The sequence below is a fragment of the Thermobia domestica genome, chromosome 7 (assembly GCF_964235325.1).
Source record: "Thermobia domestica chromosome 7, izTheDome1.hap1.1, whole genome shotgun sequence".
In the NCBI taxonomy this organism is placed as follows: Eukaryota; Metazoa; Arthropoda; class Insecta; order Zygentoma; family Lepismatidae; genus Thermobia; species Thermobia domestica.
The window spans coordinates 59,407,366-59,427,209 of NC_137460.1; the positions used below are offsets into that span (position 1 = coordinate 59,407,366).

At 36.9% G+C, this 19,844-nt stretch overlaps 1 protein-coding gene across 2 annotated transcripts in view; it reads left to right on the plus strand.

Annotated features, from left to right (window-relative positions):
- Positions 1 to 10,882, plus strand: part of LOC145690144 (uncharacterized) — a 71,803-nt gene extending 60,921 nt beyond the window's left edge. For both annotated transcript variants that reach the window (XR_014132175.1, XM_081764747.1), the window contains 2 exons: positions 7,996 to 8,165; positions 10,652 to 10,882. Coding sequence is in view for 1 of the 2 variants with exons in the window: in XM_081764747.1 (XP_081620873.1) it covers positions 7,996 to 8,165; positions 10,652 to 10,729 (248 nt within the window). In the remaining variant the exon portion in view is untranslated. The remainder of the gene's footprint in view (positions 1 to 7,995; positions 8,166 to 10,651) is intronic.
- The last annotated feature ends 8,962 nt before the right edge of the window (positions 10,883 to 19,844 follow it).

A 19,844-nucleotide genomic window follows, 5' to 3' on the forward strand; every position in this document is an offset into this window, starting at 1 on the left:
AATATTCCTGGGCGCACATTCTTCCACAGTCAGAAATTCAATAACAGCCTGTTGTTTCAAACGGAAATCACCACTGGTTGCCATTGATTGCTCCATTACTCTGAAACGAGAAGAGATAGGAAGGTGAAACAAGTGGTATTCTATACCTTAAAACATCAGTGCATTAATAATAAATAGTTCAGAATGTTTGCTGTACTATTGGCCAAGTGGTAGGTGTGGAGGCATTATTTTCTGAATCACCCTCGTATTTCAAAATATGACAAGAGCCGTAATTATATTTAAATCTGACCATTAATACTTCTGTATTTCTAAGTAATATATTGTAAAGATTTAATTGCAACTTAACCTGTAGTGTTTCAATTTAATTATTTGAAAATGGAGTGATGATGCTGAACATGAACCTCATTTGCTGTTTCTTATTATAATAAGGACCGTAGATTTAAGCATTGTAACTGCATGTTGGTGGGTGAATGAACTAAAAAAAAAAAAAAAAAAAAAATGGAATGTAAAAAATTAGAGCTTTTAATTAACCACGATTTTAACCTATTATGTACAATAAGTCAAAGCTCAGGCCCAAGAGCTATTTTTTTCATTAGTTTAACATTCCCTTTCCGCGCAATGGTTATAGGGGTTATATGGTAACATAGATATCTCAACTAGCAGTTCGAACATGTACTTCGACTGGAAATCGTATCAGAGTCGAAAACGGGAAGTGTTTTGCAACAGGAGCATCTTAAAGAGTAATCCCATCTTTTACACACATACAATTTGTTAATCCAGTGTATTATTAATATACATAAAATCTAAATTAACACGATCCGTAAAGACGTACGAAAATATACTAAAATTGCCGTAACATTTGAAAACAGGTCACTTGTATTTTTTTTCTTTATCGCGCTGTACAGGGTGTAGGGATGTACCCACTGTGAAGCAGTCTTGGGAAATAACATAACGAAAGTAACACGTTACAAATTTTTAAGTAACGTACCTAGTTTGCGTTACTATTTTTGCGTTACATTTCGGATGAGTAACTATAATATAGCTATGTATATGCAAGGGTTGGACAAAAGTCTAAAACGTTTGCAAAAGAGTGAAAATCATACCTAGTATGGTGTGAGGCCTCCTTTTCCGTGCAAAACAGCTTGGATCCGACGTGGAATGAACGTATACAGCTCCTGAATCGTGGTGTATGGAATGTTGTACCATTGTTCCTCCAAAACATGCTCCAGTTTCTTAAGGGATGCTGGTGGAGGGTAATGAGACCGAACACGCCTTTCTAACTCAGTCCACAATGGCTCAATGATGTTCAGATCTGGTGATTGTGGGACCCAGGGGAGGTGTGATAGCTCCTGGTCATGCTCCTCAAACCATGATTTCACCGTTTTTGCAACGTGACAGGGTGCCAAATCATCTTGCCATCACCATCAGGGAACAATATTTGGGCCATGGGTAGAACCTGGTATCCCAAAATGGACTCATACGACTTAGCATTCATCATTCCATGCAGGTCTATGATGGGACCTGCAGAAAACCTTGATATCACTGCCCATACTGTAACAGAACCACCCCCATGCTTTACAGTTGGGAGCAGACAGTTTGTATCATAGGCCTGCGACGGTGTTCTCCATACGTAAATACGACCGGTTATTGGAAATAAGGTGAAGCTCGATTCATTGGACCACAATACGTGTTTCCACTGCTCATGAGTCCACGCCTTGTGGTCCTTGCACCACTGGAATACGCCTCTTCGCATTTACTGCTGTGACCAGAGGTTTGGCGATAGCGACCCTGCCATGAATTTTCATTTTATGAATTTCCCGTCCCACTGTTTTCGATGAAACCGGGTTCTGTAGGCCGGAATTGAGTTCAGACGTAATTTTCATTGCAGTGGTCTTCTTTTTAGCTGCTACAATCGTTTTAATGCCCTCCGGTCCCTATCTGACAGGATTGTCTTTCGACCACTGTTGTGCTTTGCAGACGTCGTTTGCCCATGAATTGTGTATGCCCTCGTGAGATTGGACACAGTGCCTTTCGATACCCCCACAATATTCGTCACTGTTGCCACTGAAGCTCCAAACAGACGGGCACCAACGATCATGCCTCTTTTGAAGTCTGTCAGGTCGCTCATTTTACCGCACCACTTTCACACCACGATACTCACAGGTGAACGGGTTACTACTGACGGAAGAGGAAGGTCCACATGACACATTGAAAATAAAAAAACGATCGGCAACCGCAATACGCGTTGTACAGTAGAAGGCCAAACTTACGTGTCCTGTATGAAGTGTTTTTAAAATTTTTTGTCCACCCCCTGTATTTTTTTCGGAACCAAAAGTTTCTTTCCTGTAAGAGAATTTCTCAACATGGAGCATGAACTACGTATGTCAGTGACCGACAGTCAGTCACCGACACACAAAGAAACAGATAATATCTTAGCGCCACTTGCTGTTTTTGGAAGATGAGTACACCCCAGAGAAATCATAGGTACTGATTGCAAGCTCCTGGAAGATTTTGTCATAGATTTTGACAGCTCCAAATCAATACATTCAGTGAGTGAACTACGAGTGCAATGTTTTACTTTGATTGGTGTTGTTTTAATTAAGATGGAGAACGAAAATATTTTATTCGAACATTTGAAAGAATACTTTTTCTTAAAGACAGAGGATGATGGTAGACAGAATTTAAAAGTAAAGTGTCTGAAGTATTCCAGCAGAAAATATTGATAAAGAGCTAGGGTGTCATAATTAAAATATGCATTAAGGGGTTAATATGAATAAACTGTGTTCTGATGAGCAGGCCTACTTTATTCCTAAAAAATAGGTAGTTTATGGTATGTAATATATCTTCAGATCAGCTTGTGTATCCTGAGTCCCGTTGATTATAGAGTTTGGAACAACTAGCTTTAAAAAAACATGTATCGATTTTAGAGTTACTGGCAAGTTTTGATTCACCCCCAGTTCATGTGTTCTCATTTTATTAGTTGTAGGTCTACTGTAATGCTTCTCTATACTCTGTATTTTTAATTTTACATAACAGCATCGTTATTATTATATAATTAGTTTATCAGAATAATAATAAGCAGCCATATTTTCTAACGCAGTATGGCATTTTAGTCAGTGTTGCATTATGAGAAAATGTTCATATAGCTGTTAAGTTAAGAATTTGTTTTTGCATCTACATAAAGCAAATCAGAAATGCAATATTCGTTTATAAAGTCAGCGAAGCACATCAAATTTACAGTAAAGTAAGTGTCCACATGAAAGGATATAGCAACGCTACTATTATCAACCTACAGTTCTAAACATTCACAATAGTTGGGGAAAACAGAATGTACAATAATAATAATAATAATAATAATAATAATAATAATAATAATAATAATAATAATAATAATAATAATAATAATAATAATAATAATAATAATAGTACGAAAAATTGAAGTAATAATCTTTCTTACATATATTTAAAGTTTCGGACCTAAAAGTAACGCGTTACATTTTAAGGGAAAGTAAAATAACTTGTAAAGAATTATATTTTCACAAGTAACTTACCCAACACTGTTGTGAAGAGCATGAGATGAATGAGTGGTACTTCTTGATCTCCATCCAGGGGCGTCATTTCAGACTTCGCTTGAGGGGGACAAGAGCACCACCGACATAAGACTTTCACGTTTTGTACTAGTATATTAGTAGACAATATATTAAAGTATATGTATTCCTCAAACTCTTGGTGGGGGGCAATTTCTCCCTCCTTCCCTCCGTAAATGACGCCCCTGTCTTCATCACATCTTCTCATTACAGAAATATAAGGCATATCTGTAATGGATGTCTAAGGTTATAAATAATTACACTAGTCAACAAGATTTTGGCACAGAAATGAAAATATCTGATTCTAATAGAACTTTTCACGTAGAATTCGAGTCTGCAATCAGTATTTCTCCGTCACCCTCAGTTTCCCCGTGACAGAGGAATTTTCAAGAAATTTCCCACAAATTTTCTTTTCTTTTCTTTTATTTATTTATTTATTTATTTATTTATTTTTTTACAATTTTTGTAGCTGTAGCTTGGGTACACTTAGGTATATAAACACACAAATTGTATTGTATGTTAGCTTGATTTATACTTAGTAAGCCCTCAAAGTTTCATAAGAATCGCATTATTCTTTCTAGAGAAATAAACATATTTATATAAAAATATGCTATGTGTACTGTTCATTTTACCATATTCATTAGTGCAGATAAAATCACATATAACTTCCACGAAAATTACAATATAAGCACGGTTTATACCTTATTGGACTTCCAATAAAACATGTTTTCAATGATGTGTACACCATGTCGCCATTTTTGTATGAGGGAATTTCTAGAAGGATTTTGTTGGAAATTCCCTCCAAAAAGTAGTTTATAAGATTTTTTTGTCTTAACTTGCTATTTGTATATAGTGATAACAGAAACAGGAACTGCACTAAAACATAATTTTATGTCTACTTAATAAATAATGTTAATTTCAGGTGAATCGCATTATTCTGTCTAGAGATAGGGTCTATAAACTATTGTGTCTATTTATAGGTAATAAAGGATATACTATGCAAGACTTTTACCAAACACAAAAACCTAAGGTTGACGTATTATTGTCGGCACATAGATGGATACTCAAACACAAGCACAAATACACGCATGCTTTCTGTGGAAAATAAGTCACTTTTTAATATTTTGATCTGGCAACAATGCATAAAAAATGATGACTCACGTAGCCTGATGACTGTTAGTAGCATTGAGTGACGGTCCAAGCTGGACGTGTTTTAGATGTGTCCGCGTGTAAGTTGAAGTGTTTGTGCATTGTGGAGTTCGAATAGATTGTGTTGTGTGGTGATGCACTGAGTTAGATTACGTTTGTGCTGCTTCATGATTGATGGAGTGTTGATTCGTATGTGTATGTGTGTGTGATACCTTACAGGATACAAGATACCGAGGAATCACCCGGACAATTTTTGTTATGCATATGGGGAGCTGACATTTAAATCGCAACGTCAGTGTTTTACTCCACTTGTGAGGAAGTGTTATCAGTTATATTTTGGTTGCTGTGTAGGAGACCAAGATAAGAATTGGGCTCCTAACTACATTTGTTGTACTTGCGTGAAACGTGTGACTGGGTAGGCAAATGGTGAAAGAAACATAAACTTCGCAGTACCGATGATCTGGAGGGAACAAAAAGAGCATTCTTCAGACTGCTACTTTTGTATGATAAAAATAAAAGGAATAACCAGAAAATCTAAGCACACAGTACAGTACCCTAATTTGCCACCAACAATTAGGCCAGTTCCGCACAGTGCAGAATTACCTGTACCAGTATTTCCTGCTCATCTTACGGTAAATGAGGATTACGTACTTGAGGCAACTACTGCGTTCCAAATGAAGATGTTGATCCTACTTATGTAGGAAGCACATCTACATTGGATCTGATAACTCAGGGTGAACTAAATGACATCGTATGGGATTTAAAACTCTCCAAGATACAGGCAGAACTTCTTGCTTCTAGACTTCAAGGCTGGAATCTGCTCCATCCTGACACTAAAGTGTGTATTTTTCGAAACCGTCATACAGAGTTTCAAAACTACTATTCTCAAGAAAATGATTTAGTGTATTGTAATAATGTCTGTGCTGTGATGGATACACTCGGACATGCACATATAAGTACAGAGTGGAGATTGTTATTGACTCTTCCAAAACTAGTTTGAAGGCTGTCCTTTTGCACAATGGCAAGAAATTTCCTTCAGTGCCTTTGGCTTATGCAACTAATATGAAAGAAACCTATGAAAACATCAAAATAGTGTTAGAAAGAATTCAGAATGAGAAATACAAGTGGACCGTTTGCTGTGATTTAAAAGTTATTTCTGTGTTAATGGGTTTGCAGCTTGGTTATACGAAATATTGTTGTTTCCTCTGCAAATGAGACAGCAGGAACAAAGCGGAACATTACATCAAGAAGGAATGGCCAAAGCGTGTATTACCTCTTGGACAGAAGAATGTTGGTTATTCATCACTGGTGATCCCTGATAAGATAATTCAACCTCCTCTTAACATAAAGTTGGGGCTCTTCAAAACTTTGTTAAGGCAATGGACAAAAGTAATGCAGGATTTTGTTACCTCAAGGAAGGGATTTTTGTAGGCCCCCAAATAAGATGTTTGATTCGTGACCAAAAATTTGAGGATCTCTTAACTCCGGTTGAGAAAGCAGCTTGATGTTCATTTAAATGTTTAACAGAGAATTTTTTAGGAAACCAGAGAGCCCCAAATTACCGTGAAATTGTGAGTGATTTCCTGCAATCATTCAAAGAAATGGGTTGTCACATGTCCCTTAAAGTTCACTTTCTAAACTTCCAGCTGGATTCCTTTCCTGAAAACCTTGGTGCTCTTAGTGATGAGCATGGGGAACGTTTTCATCAGGACATTTCCTCCATGGAGAAGAGATACCAGGGACAGTGAAGTTCATAAATGCTAGCTGATTACTGTTGGACACTCAAAAGAGATGTTCCAGAGGCCAAACACAGAAGAAAGTCGACAACTAAAAAAAAAATTAGTTAAGGTAAGTAAGTGTTCATTTATTATGAAGATACCACTCACTTCTTTTGTATTATTTATTAAGTAGACATAAAATTATGTTTTAGTTCAGTTCCTGTTTGTGTATCACTACATACAAATATCAAATTGACAAAAAATCTTATAAACTACTTTTTGGAGGGAATTTCCAACAAAATCCCTCTAGAAATTCCCTCATATAAAAATGGTGACACGGTGTATACATCACTGAAAATATATTTTATTTCAAACTAGCAGCGTTCACCCCGCTTCGCTGGGGTCACCCCGGAACGCAATAAACCTTGTTAATTAGATAATTTTTACTTTTTCGCTTTCAAGTGATATGATAAAAACCATAGTAGATTGCAGTAAATGTTAACATTATATCGCCTGTCATTTATGTTAACCCGCCGAGTGACACGGTCATGCGGGTTGCATATAAATACGTTTATTTTACCTATGATGAACTAACAAAGGATTTGTACGTTATGGACACTTGAATGGTCAATTATCTCAAGACACTGGTAATTGAAAATTAAAGTGATATGATAAAAACCATCTAGGGTCCAAATCCTAATAACCCCCCAAAAATGAAAGAAATTGGTTCAGCCGTATTAGCGTGATGAGGGAACAAAGGATTTGTGCGTTCTCTTTTATATATAAGATTCAATGAGGTATAAACCGTGCTTATATTGTAATTTTCGTGAAAGTTATATGTGATTTTATCTGCACTAATGAATATGGTAAAATGAACAGTACACATAGCATATTTTTATATAAATTTGTTTATTTCTCTAGAAAGAATAATGCGATTCTTATGAAACTTAAGAGGGCTTACTAAGTATAAACCAAGCTAACATACAATATAATTTGTGTGAAGGTACCCGAGCTACAGGTATGAAAATGGTAAAAAAAAAAAAAAAAGGGGGGGATTTGAGGGGAAATTTCCCGAAAAATCCCTCTGTCACGGGAAAACTGAGGGTGGTGGAGAAAAACTGATTGCAGATTCGAATTCTACGTGAAAAGTTCTATTAGAATCAGGTATTTTCTTCCGTGTGCCAGAGAAAAACTAGTGTTGTCGAACTTTAGATTAGCCAAAATAATAATATAAAATAGATATTCCATTTTGAGTCGGTAGAGCCAAAATAAAAAAATAAATTTAATATTTACATTCCTGTGAACGTGAATTCTATTTTACATCCCATTGCCATGTTAGGGATTGTGCTTCTGCTTGCACCTCTGACTTCAGATCAGACATTCTCTTAATATAAAATTGTGAACTATCATCAACAATAGTTGCAATTATTTAAGTATAGGGGCCTAGTTAAAACTAAAAACTTTCTATTAAAAGAAAAAACAAAAGAAGAAAAATATTGGTAATGAATAAAATGCTTTACTTTAATTTACTTATTTATTAGCATATGGACTACAAGAACAACTTTCAGCTGAACAGGACAATTATATGGACCACAAATTTGCCAAATGGTTAATCAAGTGTATTAATGTCCAAGGGTTACCAACTAGTCCAATGTTTGTGCAAAGACACAAAGGTCTCCTAGAAAATCACATCAGATTTTGCTTCTGTAAGGTAACGTTCATTTTACACACAAAAATATTATAAGTAGACCATATTTAGACATTGGTGCCAGTTCTCTTCTTTCATCATTCTTCATTATCTTCTTTCAACTTATCCAGTTATTTAAATAGGAATAAGGAAATTATAACACTTACAAAATCTGATCAATTTTATTTAATATGCTTGCTAATAATCGATAGTAGCGACACCATACGATGGAATTTCGCTCTGAACGACCTTGCTGCCACATATCCGATATTCTGCCACACCCCTGTCAACTGCCACAATTTATATCGCTTTCGTGACGCCAGAAAATTGCCTCCTGTTTTGCTGGAGGCCTCTTGAAGTACTTGTCAATTCTCCCTGGTCCTTTTCCTAACGCTCCGACAGTAATACTGTAGATTTCTGTGATTCTTTTCTTGCGCCACCACTGTTCCTCATCGATTTGTACATGAATCGAATCTGTAGGGCCAATAATGCACTATTTCCTTAGACTCGACCTTCTTCCGACAATTCGTTCTCGCACGTTTGTATTAGTCAATCGCAGTTTCGGGGGCTATAATTCAGGATTGCTGCATTTTCGAAATAGGAAACCGTCTCTCGGATTGCTTTCTGTGTCCTTTTCCATCCTCCCGGCAAGTTTTATCCAATGTTTCCGATCCCAACCAGTGCTGTCAAATGAACCCCCCTTGCGCCCCCACTGTTCCTCATCGATTTGTACCTGAATCGAATCTCCAGGTCAAATAATGCACTATTTCCTTTGATCCGACCTTTCACCGAAAATTCGTTCTCTAGTTTAATTCATTTTTGTTCTATTTTGGTACATTTTCGGCGGGTTATAGCTCAGAATTGACGCATTTTCGAATAACAACTTATCTTAAAACATTTCTTTTGTCATTCTCCGTCATTCCTTGAAGTTTGACCTATCATTAAGGATACACTCTGTATATACCTAACAAAACGGCGTAGTTACACTAGATATGGACTACCATGCACATCTGCTTGCGGACCTTGCCAAACAGAAGAGTGGAAATACTTTCAATGAATCTGTTTGGGATTAAGTCTTAGGCTATTTGAGAAAGCCCCTGTAGCGAACGCGGCCAGGGTAGCTATTCAGTAAGTTTATTTTAACCAGAGTTGTAAATCATACTGTGAGCCAGTCAGGGTTTCCGGGTCTTTTTGCCAGGTCCAGGTGTGTAATAGCAGAGTTCCAATACTCTGCACAAACCACCTTCCAAGCAGCTGTTTCTTGCTAAAAAGACCCCCTTGCCTGGCAACACGTCTTTCCTTTTTTCCTTCCTTTTGAAATCTTTTAAACAGCAGGCGGTCTGTTGTTCCGAAATGGACCAAATACACTCGAACTGACGTTTTCTTCGCGTTTTTATTGCTTTCGCGTTTGTGATTAGCCATCTACATTTAAATACATGGTCAGCGTATTCCAAGCGTACGCATGAGCAATAAATACGCTTTGCGATCGCCTCAAATAGCCGGGTACTAAGAGTGTAACAATGCCTATTCGTAAATACGTTAATGTTTAACAAAACTTTCGTTAATTTTGTGTAAACTAAGGATAAACAAAATATTGTTTACCATTTAGATGTAACTAATGCATTTTAAGACTATAAAAATAGAGGTAAACCCTACTTTTTAGAATGAAAACTGAGGAATCAAAATATTTTGAATGATATTGTATAGGAAGAAAAATCTTACAATGAATGTTTGTAAATAGGTTTAACAAAAATTCTGTTAATTTTTGGTAAAATAAGAATAAAGAAAGTACTGTTTAGCATATCGGAGTAGCAAATGTATGTTAAGTCTATAAAAGCATATGAGTAGACACTAGAATAACTTGTAGGATAAAAGCTGTAGGATGTGCTATTTATTGCATATATAGGTTCGGTTAGGTATATTCACAGAGTAGGATATTGATAAATATTTTATTCCGTCGTAACTATCAAAAGATTTTACAATGTAATTTGGCACCTACATAGTTATACCTAGGTAGCACTTCTCTAGGAACATTTGGGTCGTGTATTCTTATCTGGGTCCGCTTCAGAGGACGCAAAACTTTTTGAAAAGGGATTTTTTAGAGGGAAACTTCTCGTGTTATCCTCAATTTCCCTTTTCACGTACGTCATGCATGCATTTGGATGGCGCCACTCGAAAGCTTGTTTTATTCTGAAGAATATGAAGTACGAACCATAATCCTAGGATAAATAGTGATGATCCAGTAGCTACTCGAATGAAAACCTAAGATTGTAAAAGTTAACGACCTTTTTGGACGCCATCTTGAAAATTGGGACTTTCCGATTGTCAAATTTTGGTAAACTACTAATATGTTATTCAGCACACTTGATACTACAGAAAATCGTTGAGAAACCTTTTGTAGGAATTCTTTGAGGGTAAGGTGCCTTTTTTTTATATCTGCAGGGAACTATATGAGAATAGAGTTTGTTTTAAAAAAAGTATTTAGTGATTGTCGCTTTTTTTTCTTACAGTCTGACGAAACGCTTGAAAAGTTTGCTGAGAAGATAAAGATAATAGCTACTTATTATAAAGACAATAAAAGCTGTTAATGCACTAACACATATTTTAGAAATTATAATGAATAAAAGATACTTTTATTATCTGTCATGTAACCAACTTCAATTTCATGCAGCGTCTTTGAAGACGACAGAAAAATATTGTCATCGTCAATTTCATCAATAAATACTGCTCTACACAATGTAGTTTTGCTGTTTCCTTTTTTAAAAATATCCTACAGGGAGTTTAGAAAGTCTATACACCTGATTTGTGACATATTCAAAGCCACAAAGAGGAATATTTTATGCGAAAGTTTGCAACACTTCTTTAGTACTGACTTCCGTGAAGTTTCTACAATCTAGTCGGCCAGGTGACCTTGAAGTGGTTGTTGTGTCTAGTTCAGGAATCGGATTTAATCGAACTGACATTGGTGTAAAGAGACTTTCCAAACACTCTGTATTGCTTACATATTCATGCATCTATTTTTATTTTTATTTTTATTGTTACGAAAATACATTTAATACAGGGTCTGAGAGGAAAATCTGATTGTTCTGGAAATTATAGTACAAAGTTGTAATTTGAAACAAAACAAAATTTATTACTTTCAGTCAGTAGCGTACGCAGTTCATCAAAGGAGTTCAAGCTCCCATGTTCATAGAGTTTCACGTGTTTACACACCTAATTTATCGTATTATGGGATGGCAAAGGTTTATTTTTTGAATAATGTGTTGCTCAAGGGAAAAAGTTAGTCTCGGAAAACCCCGTTGCGTATGCCACTGCTTTTACTTACATAAAATAAAATATAATCCATGAATCATAAAAAGAAAAGCATGAAGAAAGTTTACGGTTCAAAAATGACGTAATCATACTGTGTGATGTAAAGTTGGAGTGCCCAATTTCGGCATGATTTTAGCGTAGTGTGTTTCAAGATTTCGGACTTTCAATGGTATTAAATTTGCACTGGTATATACATTACCATTCTACAACACTTCCTTTTGCAAGACGAGTAAACGCCTGACAAATTTGGTTGCATTAAGATGGAGCGATCTTCATTAAGGTGGCCACAGTGACCCAGTGGTAGAGCGCTTACTTCTGGTTCGATCGCGGCCAAGTAAATCTGTGGTGGACAACATCATGTCCGTGGGTTTTCTCAGGATACTCATGTTTCCTCACACTTTCTCATTCCACCAATTGTTCCATTATCATTCACTTGCCTTATTTATCCGTTTCCAATAGCCTAAAGGGCATAATCCTGAGACAAACTGAAAGATCTAATTTTTCATGTTTTCAAAGATCTAAATGGTTACTCTCAAATAATGTTATCGAAGCAAGCACCTCATCTAACAACAAGGCAACATGCATTGGCTATTTTAAATCTATTGAGTTTCGATCTATTATTATTTTGGAGTTTCCTCCAAGAGACAGTTTTAATGAACAATTCATAGGAAATAGGCCTGTGACAGTTCACAAGACGTAGGATCTTAGTCGGCACGGGTTTGTGTCAATGCAACGTAAAATGTGCGTTTTAGTTTGCGATAATCGATATGACACTACAATTGCTTATTCCAGTTTTTGCGTTGGTTGCAGTCGACAAAGTCTTGCAAAGACTGGTAGTACGGAATGAGCTATATATTCCAACGTGCTGTACAAAATTTCAGTGATAGATTGTGAGAGAATGTTCGCGAGCATATTGTCATTTGGATGACATCATTTTAAACCGTAATCTTTCTTCATCCATTTTTTTAACGGTGCATAACTGAAGGGTAGGTTTCCTCAAGTACACACTTACGTGAGACATTTTTGTTTGGAAAATTCCAGATTTTGGGTGGCTCCAATACTGCAAGACGCTACGTCTATTTACAAGGTGGTCCGGAAGTGGGCGTACCCCCTTTAGTTTCAACAGTATAGTGTTAGTTATGGTAGAATGTCTGCACACAGTTACCTTGAAGTCTTAAGAATCTTAAGAGTCATAAACATCGGTATGATCAGCATCCACGTCGTAACAGAGCTGAATTCTGCGCCAAGTTCTCGCAGATGTTTTGCGGAGATACTCCGGAGTCACGAGGTTGAAGGCGCGTTCCACAACTGCTCGTAATTCTTGCGTTGTGTAATATCAAGTGTTTCTTACTTGTTGCTTTATGAAACCCCCGAGAGCATTGTCTGGTGTCGTCAGATCGGGACTTCTTGCAGGCCAGGCAAAGGGAGCTATTGTGCTGCCAAAATGTCTTGAGCCATGGCAAAAATGCGAACCAAAGCTTACACCCTCACACACCCACGCGTTGAGCCAATAAGGGTTCAGCTGTTGCTAAGCGAGAGAAAGCGAGTGGAATTCCTTCAGCCGATACCAGCGCTTGCAACGGAAGACTAGGGATCAAGTTAATGTGGTATATCTTTAATGAAAATGCACAACCTCTTCCAATCACTGCAAATAACTGTTACCAAGCAGAAAACAAATGAACATGGAAAGCAATGTTACCAGACAATGCCAAGCAATGTTACCAAACAAATGTAGGTAAACCCTAAAACCGTCAGAAATGTGGGGTAGAGGTACGCTAACTTCCGGACCACGTTGCAGTATTGAACAAATGTTAGTCTGCACTTTAATAGATGATACGAACGAGGTAGAATCAAAAACTAAGGTTACAAGGCCGATATTTATGGAGATTCGTCTGTTATAGAGGAATGAGGCGTGTGCAGTAGGCCTATTTAGTACATGGAGTTGGCAACTGTGCAGAGTTTCAACCACCCGCTACCTACAACTAGCATTTAGGTAAATATAAGTGTCGACTCGTTTGGAAAACTGACGAAGAAGACGGAGACGGCTCATTCGATTTATGTGGGCGAAATAAGTAGCTGAAGCGGCAGCTGAAATTCACCGGCAGCTGGTAGGGGTTTGCGGAGGTACTGTAATATCTCGTTAGCATGTCGCAGAATGGTGCTGCTGGTAGAGAAAAGTCACCGACGAGGAGCGCAGTGTCTGACCCAGCACAGCATCAACAGATTTGAACACAGCTCGCGTGGAAGAGCTGACTCTGGACAACAGAAGGATCACATTACGGCATCTGATGGCAGATTTGGGAATGTCATTCGGAAGCGTTCGTCACACTGTGTATTGCGCTTCGCTTTAGACGAGGAGATGAAACACTTCATGACAACGTGGCTGAACACACAAGGACAGAATTTTTAGCAAGAGGCAAGGGCGCCGATTTCTCTGTAAATTTGGGCATTCAGATGCAGAAGGTATATATATATGAAGATTTTAAGACAAATTGCACTCAAATTATGCAAAATATTGTATATTCATAAATACAATGAGGGGGCTCGGGCCCCCTCGGCTTCCCCCCAGGATCGGCGCCCTTGGCAGGAGGGAATCTTCAAACTCACCCAAGGATGCGACAAATGTCTCAACTGATATGAAGACTATGTCGAAAAATAACCTAATGTATATAATATCTGTTGGTTGGATGAAATAATATATACACGTGTCACTGCAGACTTTGTAATCTTACCTTCTGATAACCACTCGCAACTGTTAAGTGCTTCTCCACCTATATTTCCAGAAAAATGTAACCACTCGTAACCAAGGGCGCCGATCCTGGGGGGTCGAGGGGGCTCTAGCCCCCCAAAGCTTATGTGGGCCCCCCTTATCGTATTTAAGAATATACAATATTAGGCATAATTTGAATGCAATTTGTCTTAAAATCCTCATGCCTTCTGCATCTAAATGCCTCTCCCCCCCCCCCACAAGTTTATAGAGAAATCGGCGCCCTTGCTCGTAACTGTTAAGTGCTACCCCATCTATATTTCCAGAAAAAAATGAAAGAACTAAGTCGTTTTTGTAAGAAAAAGAAAGAGTAAAGAAAAAGTATAAGATTAAAAATCTTTATGCTACATCAATAATTTCTCTGCTAAATAAATATAATTTTGTTAAGAAACTGTACAAGAGAGTTAGAAAGTTTAAGAAGGGGGGGGGGGGTCCAGACCCGGAGGACTTCCATTTGGGTGGACTCTGATGCTTTCCATTCTAGGTTTGGAACTATGTATAACTTAAATAAAAATATAATCTAACCAAAGAAAACACTTATGATTAAATTATTCATAGATGGTACTTCATGTGCTCTAAGTAAAAATAATTTTATTTTGTTTAAAATTACAAGCTGGTATAGCTATACTATGATTTCAAAAACCGTCAGATTTCCTTGCCGGACCCTATAGAATAGTTAAAGTAATAACACGACTCAAAATCAGCTAAACGAATGAAGTCCTATAGTCTTTATTACGTCGTAGAAACAATTATTACATGAAAGCTCCATTTTCATCGGTTTAACGGAGAACATGACGAGAAAGTTTCCTTCATATTGCTGTTTCAGAGGACTCAATGCTTAGTTTCTGTGTTTTCATGCATTTTAAGTATAGATACCCGGTTTAACTCACGTTGTTAAGTGAGAATACTTCTTATGAACCAGTTTATTTCATACCACTGTTGCCAACTTGAAACGTTATAAAAATCCCATCTCGAGAGGATGAAATTTCCATTTTGCTCGTGAATTTTCCACGCTATACTAATAAAATTTTCTAGACTTAGTAAACATGAACGGTGAAATTAGCGTATATCAGTCATTTTCTTCAATATGTGAACAAATTATTTTTAAAAAATCCGATCGTCTACATTTATCAAACAGTTTATGTGAAAGTATTTTCTTTACTCAAAAGAGACAATTGAAAATGCTTATGAAAAATTACATTTTGTTGTGAGTTATATCCATCATGTTTTGGCGTCATAGTCTTCTATTGAACATAATAAAACTAGATAAACTTCAGTATTCAATCACTTCGTATGGAACAATTCGTCGGTGAAGGGGCGAAGTGGCGTATCTTGATTTTTACGATTTTTCAGGAGAACGATTTCAAGTTTTTTGTTTAACATAATACCTTAGTGTTCATTTGATTTTTATTATATAAATTTCAAATTTTGAACAATAAGAGTATGATTATTGTTACATCTAAGGAAAAAGTTACGTGCTAAAAATGTTTTAATTTCTACTGGAAAACTCTGCTGGAATGTGCTGGAATCACTTACGCCCTTTCGCCTTTTCATTTTAAAGATCAAGATTAAAGTTACGCCCCACAAATAAATGTGAAAAATAAGATTGGTCTGGTATATGTAGAGATATTTTTTCTAAAATTTCTCCGTTAATAAGAAGCATTTAATAATTATTATAATATAATAATATATTTTCGGTAAGGGTGTCGAGACTAAGGTGCAGTGCAGCGGTGGTTTAACAAGTTTAAGGACGGTGACAAAACACTCGAAGGCGCACCAGATGCCACACATGTACAGTACAAAATAAAGATCTTCAGGCAGCAATTGAGACGAACAGTGGCCAGATATGTGATGAACTGAGACTACAATTCAGTGTGAGTGGTGAAACCATTCGGCAGCACTTCTATCAACTTGGGAAGCACTACAAGTTAGGTCGATGAGTCCCTCATGATTTGACTCTGGACCAGAAGGCAACGCTTGACATGTGATGAGAAGTGGGTCTTGTACGAAGCTCCACGGCACCATCATCATCGGTTAGCATCCCATGAACCGGTTCCAAAACAGCCGAAACCATCACTGTACCAGAAGAAGGTCCTCCTGTGTGTTTGGTGGACTGCTCGCGACATCGTGCACCGGGAACTGCTACCAGCTGGTCAGAGCATGAATGCAACTGTGTACTGTCAGCAGTTGAACTGTGTTCAAGAAAAACTCAAAACTCGGGGAGCCAGCACTTCTGAATCACAAAGGGGTCCTCCTGTTACAGAACAACACTAAGTCCCACGTGACTAGGATGACCCGGAACACCATTCTACGCCTTGGATGGGAAACACTGTTGCATCCACCATACTTCCTGGACATTGCACCGTCCAATTATCGCCTGTTCCATTCATTGGACAATCGCCTTAGAGGACGCCAGTTAAAATCCTTAGTAGAGGTGCAAAATGTATTTGATGCCTTCTTCGCTTCACGGCACATCAAGATCTATCGCGATGGAATCAATGGCCTTCCAGAACGTTGGCAGATGGTCGTCGATGCTGATAGGGACTATTTCTAATCTTTCAGTTACGTCTTAGGTGACATATCGATGTTCTAAGGTGGTGAATGAAAAAGCAAGAGAAATTTCTTGGTTACCTTTATAGTTAAATGAATATCGGATTGTTAACAGTACTTCAAACAAAGTTGCTGTGAACACTCAGCAAAGGATTATTTGGAAGGAGAGCCATCCGAATAGCCTTTAAGTCTTGTTATTATTTATATTACAAGCCCAGTCTTAAAACTTTTCAATCCGAGCTACATCCCAGTGGTTCACAACCTATGTGTCGGGACACACATGTCTCGTATAGTTCCATAGGGTGGTCTTGAAATTTTAGAATTTAAAGATCACTTAGCATTTAATCATTAATTAAAATCAATTTGGAAACAGGTTGTAAAATTCAATGCCTCCATTAGCATGAACAATGCTCAGTACTGCGATAGATTTACTATTTTTTACGAACTATATTATAATCTAATCTAATATAAATAAAATAAATAGTTTGTTTGTGTGTTTGTCTGTCTGTGTGCGGCCTGGGGACCAGACGAGTGGACCGAGAGTTACCAAATTTTGGTCAGGAGTACCTTGGCCCAGTCCCCAGATCAAGACGAAGCGTTTTTTTTTAAATTTCGAACCAGGGGGTCTCGGGGGGGCGTTTACCGGAACAGGCTTGGGAACCAGACAAATTGACCGACAGTTATCAAATTTTAGTCACGAATATCTTGGTCCAAGCTCCAGACCAGAGTTAAAGGTTTTTGTCAAAATTCGAACCAGGGGAGTCTCTGGGCGGGCGTTTACCGGGACATGTAAAAATAGTATAAAATGAACGATATTAGTGTCGAGTTCATAGTTTTCGCGATCGCTAACATCAATGGTGACACTTCCGTTAGCGATGAATACAATTGTATGCGGGCCGGGAGTCAGCGGAAGGGAGGAGAATAACGAGACATTGTAACGGGTGAACGACACATATATAACCTTTAAATAGCTCCCACTACCCACAGTCCTGCGAGAACGGACGTCACCTCACTTCCCCCTTTAGAATATAAAATTTTAAAAGGAGAGAGAAAGGAGAATTCCATTCCCCCACGGCTGAGAAAAATGACCATGTGGAGTAAGAGGTTCAATACTAGAAAAGGCTTATATTATATGCAAAATATCACTATTAAGATTATTACAATTTCTACAACTACTTGTAAATATAAAAGGTTTTCTAACAAGTGGAAAATTTTATTATAACAAATCCGAAAAGTGATATATAAATGTAAATATAGAAAACATTTAACTATTTTAAACATTTAAGCAACAATAGCATAAATAGAAATCTCCGTTAGCAAGCAAATTATTTTTCCCAAAAAAAAAAATGATTTTTTTTTCAAGTAACAAATGTTTCTGAAGTAAGTATTACATCCAGTGGCGTATTTAGGGGGGGGGCTTCCGGGCTTAAGCCCCCCCCGAAATCTTACTTACTATAGTAAAGTATATGAAATATCTTGCAGAATTTTCACATTTTCAGGCAAAGCCCCCCCCCGAAAGTTAGCAAAGCCCCTCCCGAAACAAAATCGTAAATACGCCACTGATTACATCCAATAGTAAATCCAAATATAGAACTTAGGAACCTTTACAATAATTTCATCAAAATGTATGGAACTCAAAGCTACTGCAAAGTGGCTTCCCATAGGAATGAAAATGTGGGAGGAAAAGATATCTTAAATGGATCAATATGCATGAATTACGAGCAATAGCTCAACTGTAATTCCATCGATTCTATTCCTTTTTTTTTTCTTTTTTAAAAGGATCTAAGAAATTTATCATTCATTTAACGTTTCCACTAGCCTGAAAATTTTCCGTAATAGCAATATATTCAAATTCCTGACTAGCTACTTTATTCTAACTTGCAAGAAAACAAGAATCAACAAGTTTTAACCTGAGGCATAAGTCTGCCTACATAAACCATTTACGTTAACAGTATAGTTAACTATTTTTACCTTATTCTTTTCTTTTCTTTTCTTAAACCATTTTTAGAAATTAATACTTCCATATATAACAAGTAATACTGATAAATTCTGAATAAACACCATAGTCAGGGTCAATTATAGTATCTAAAGAAGTTGATCAAGATATATTCAATTATACGAAAAATTATTTTAAAGACCCATTTTATATTTTCAAAGGACCTATCCCACTCACCTCATTTATAACACTGCGAAGAGCTCTATGCTTAGAACGAAAACCTCGGTTGCAACGTGACGTCATCCCGAACGACACGAAACTCGCGCAACCGACTCACTGAATGTTACTTATACAGTGCTTCCAACTCCGAGAGAAATAACCAGCTTAGCAGTAAGCCGGAGTTTCATCTCACATTTTTCCCTTTACAATATTTTATTTTATTATGAAACTTGGGTAGGTTACATATTATCCGAAGGTCGGTCAAAAAATTCCTATCCATAACAATCCCAAGTTGAATAATAAAATTATTTCAATACATTACCAAAATCTTCCTTAAATATTGTAATGCTAACGCCTTCTTCACAAACTTCTACATTAATTTTCCAATTCCTTACAAGAAACATACACAAGGATGATGATGAGGTATTTACAGAATGAAAAGGGTAACCTCTCACTTTCTCGGACGAGGCATTCCTGCAGGAATAAAAAAATATATACAACACAAAATTTTGTTCGAACAAACATCCTTTGTATATATATATATATATATATATATATATATAAGTACAATATTAATAAATTAACTAACCTCAATTCTCACATCAATTCATTTTTTTCATTTTGGAATTCATATCAGGGACTTTCAAAATAACCTGACTACAAAAGGCATCTTTTAATTTTTGTAGGGCTTCATCATGAATTTTAGTCCATTTAAATGGCTTTTTTTACAGATCTTAATTCTTGAAGGGGAGCAATTAACTCTGAATACCCATAAATAAATTTTGAATAGAACGAGAAAAATGAACATATTCTGCTAACCCCTTTTCTATTCTTGGGTTTGGGTATCTCCTGGATAGCTTTGATTCTCTCAGGATCTATTGACATGTTGCCATTTTCAAAACGGAACTCTAAATATTTT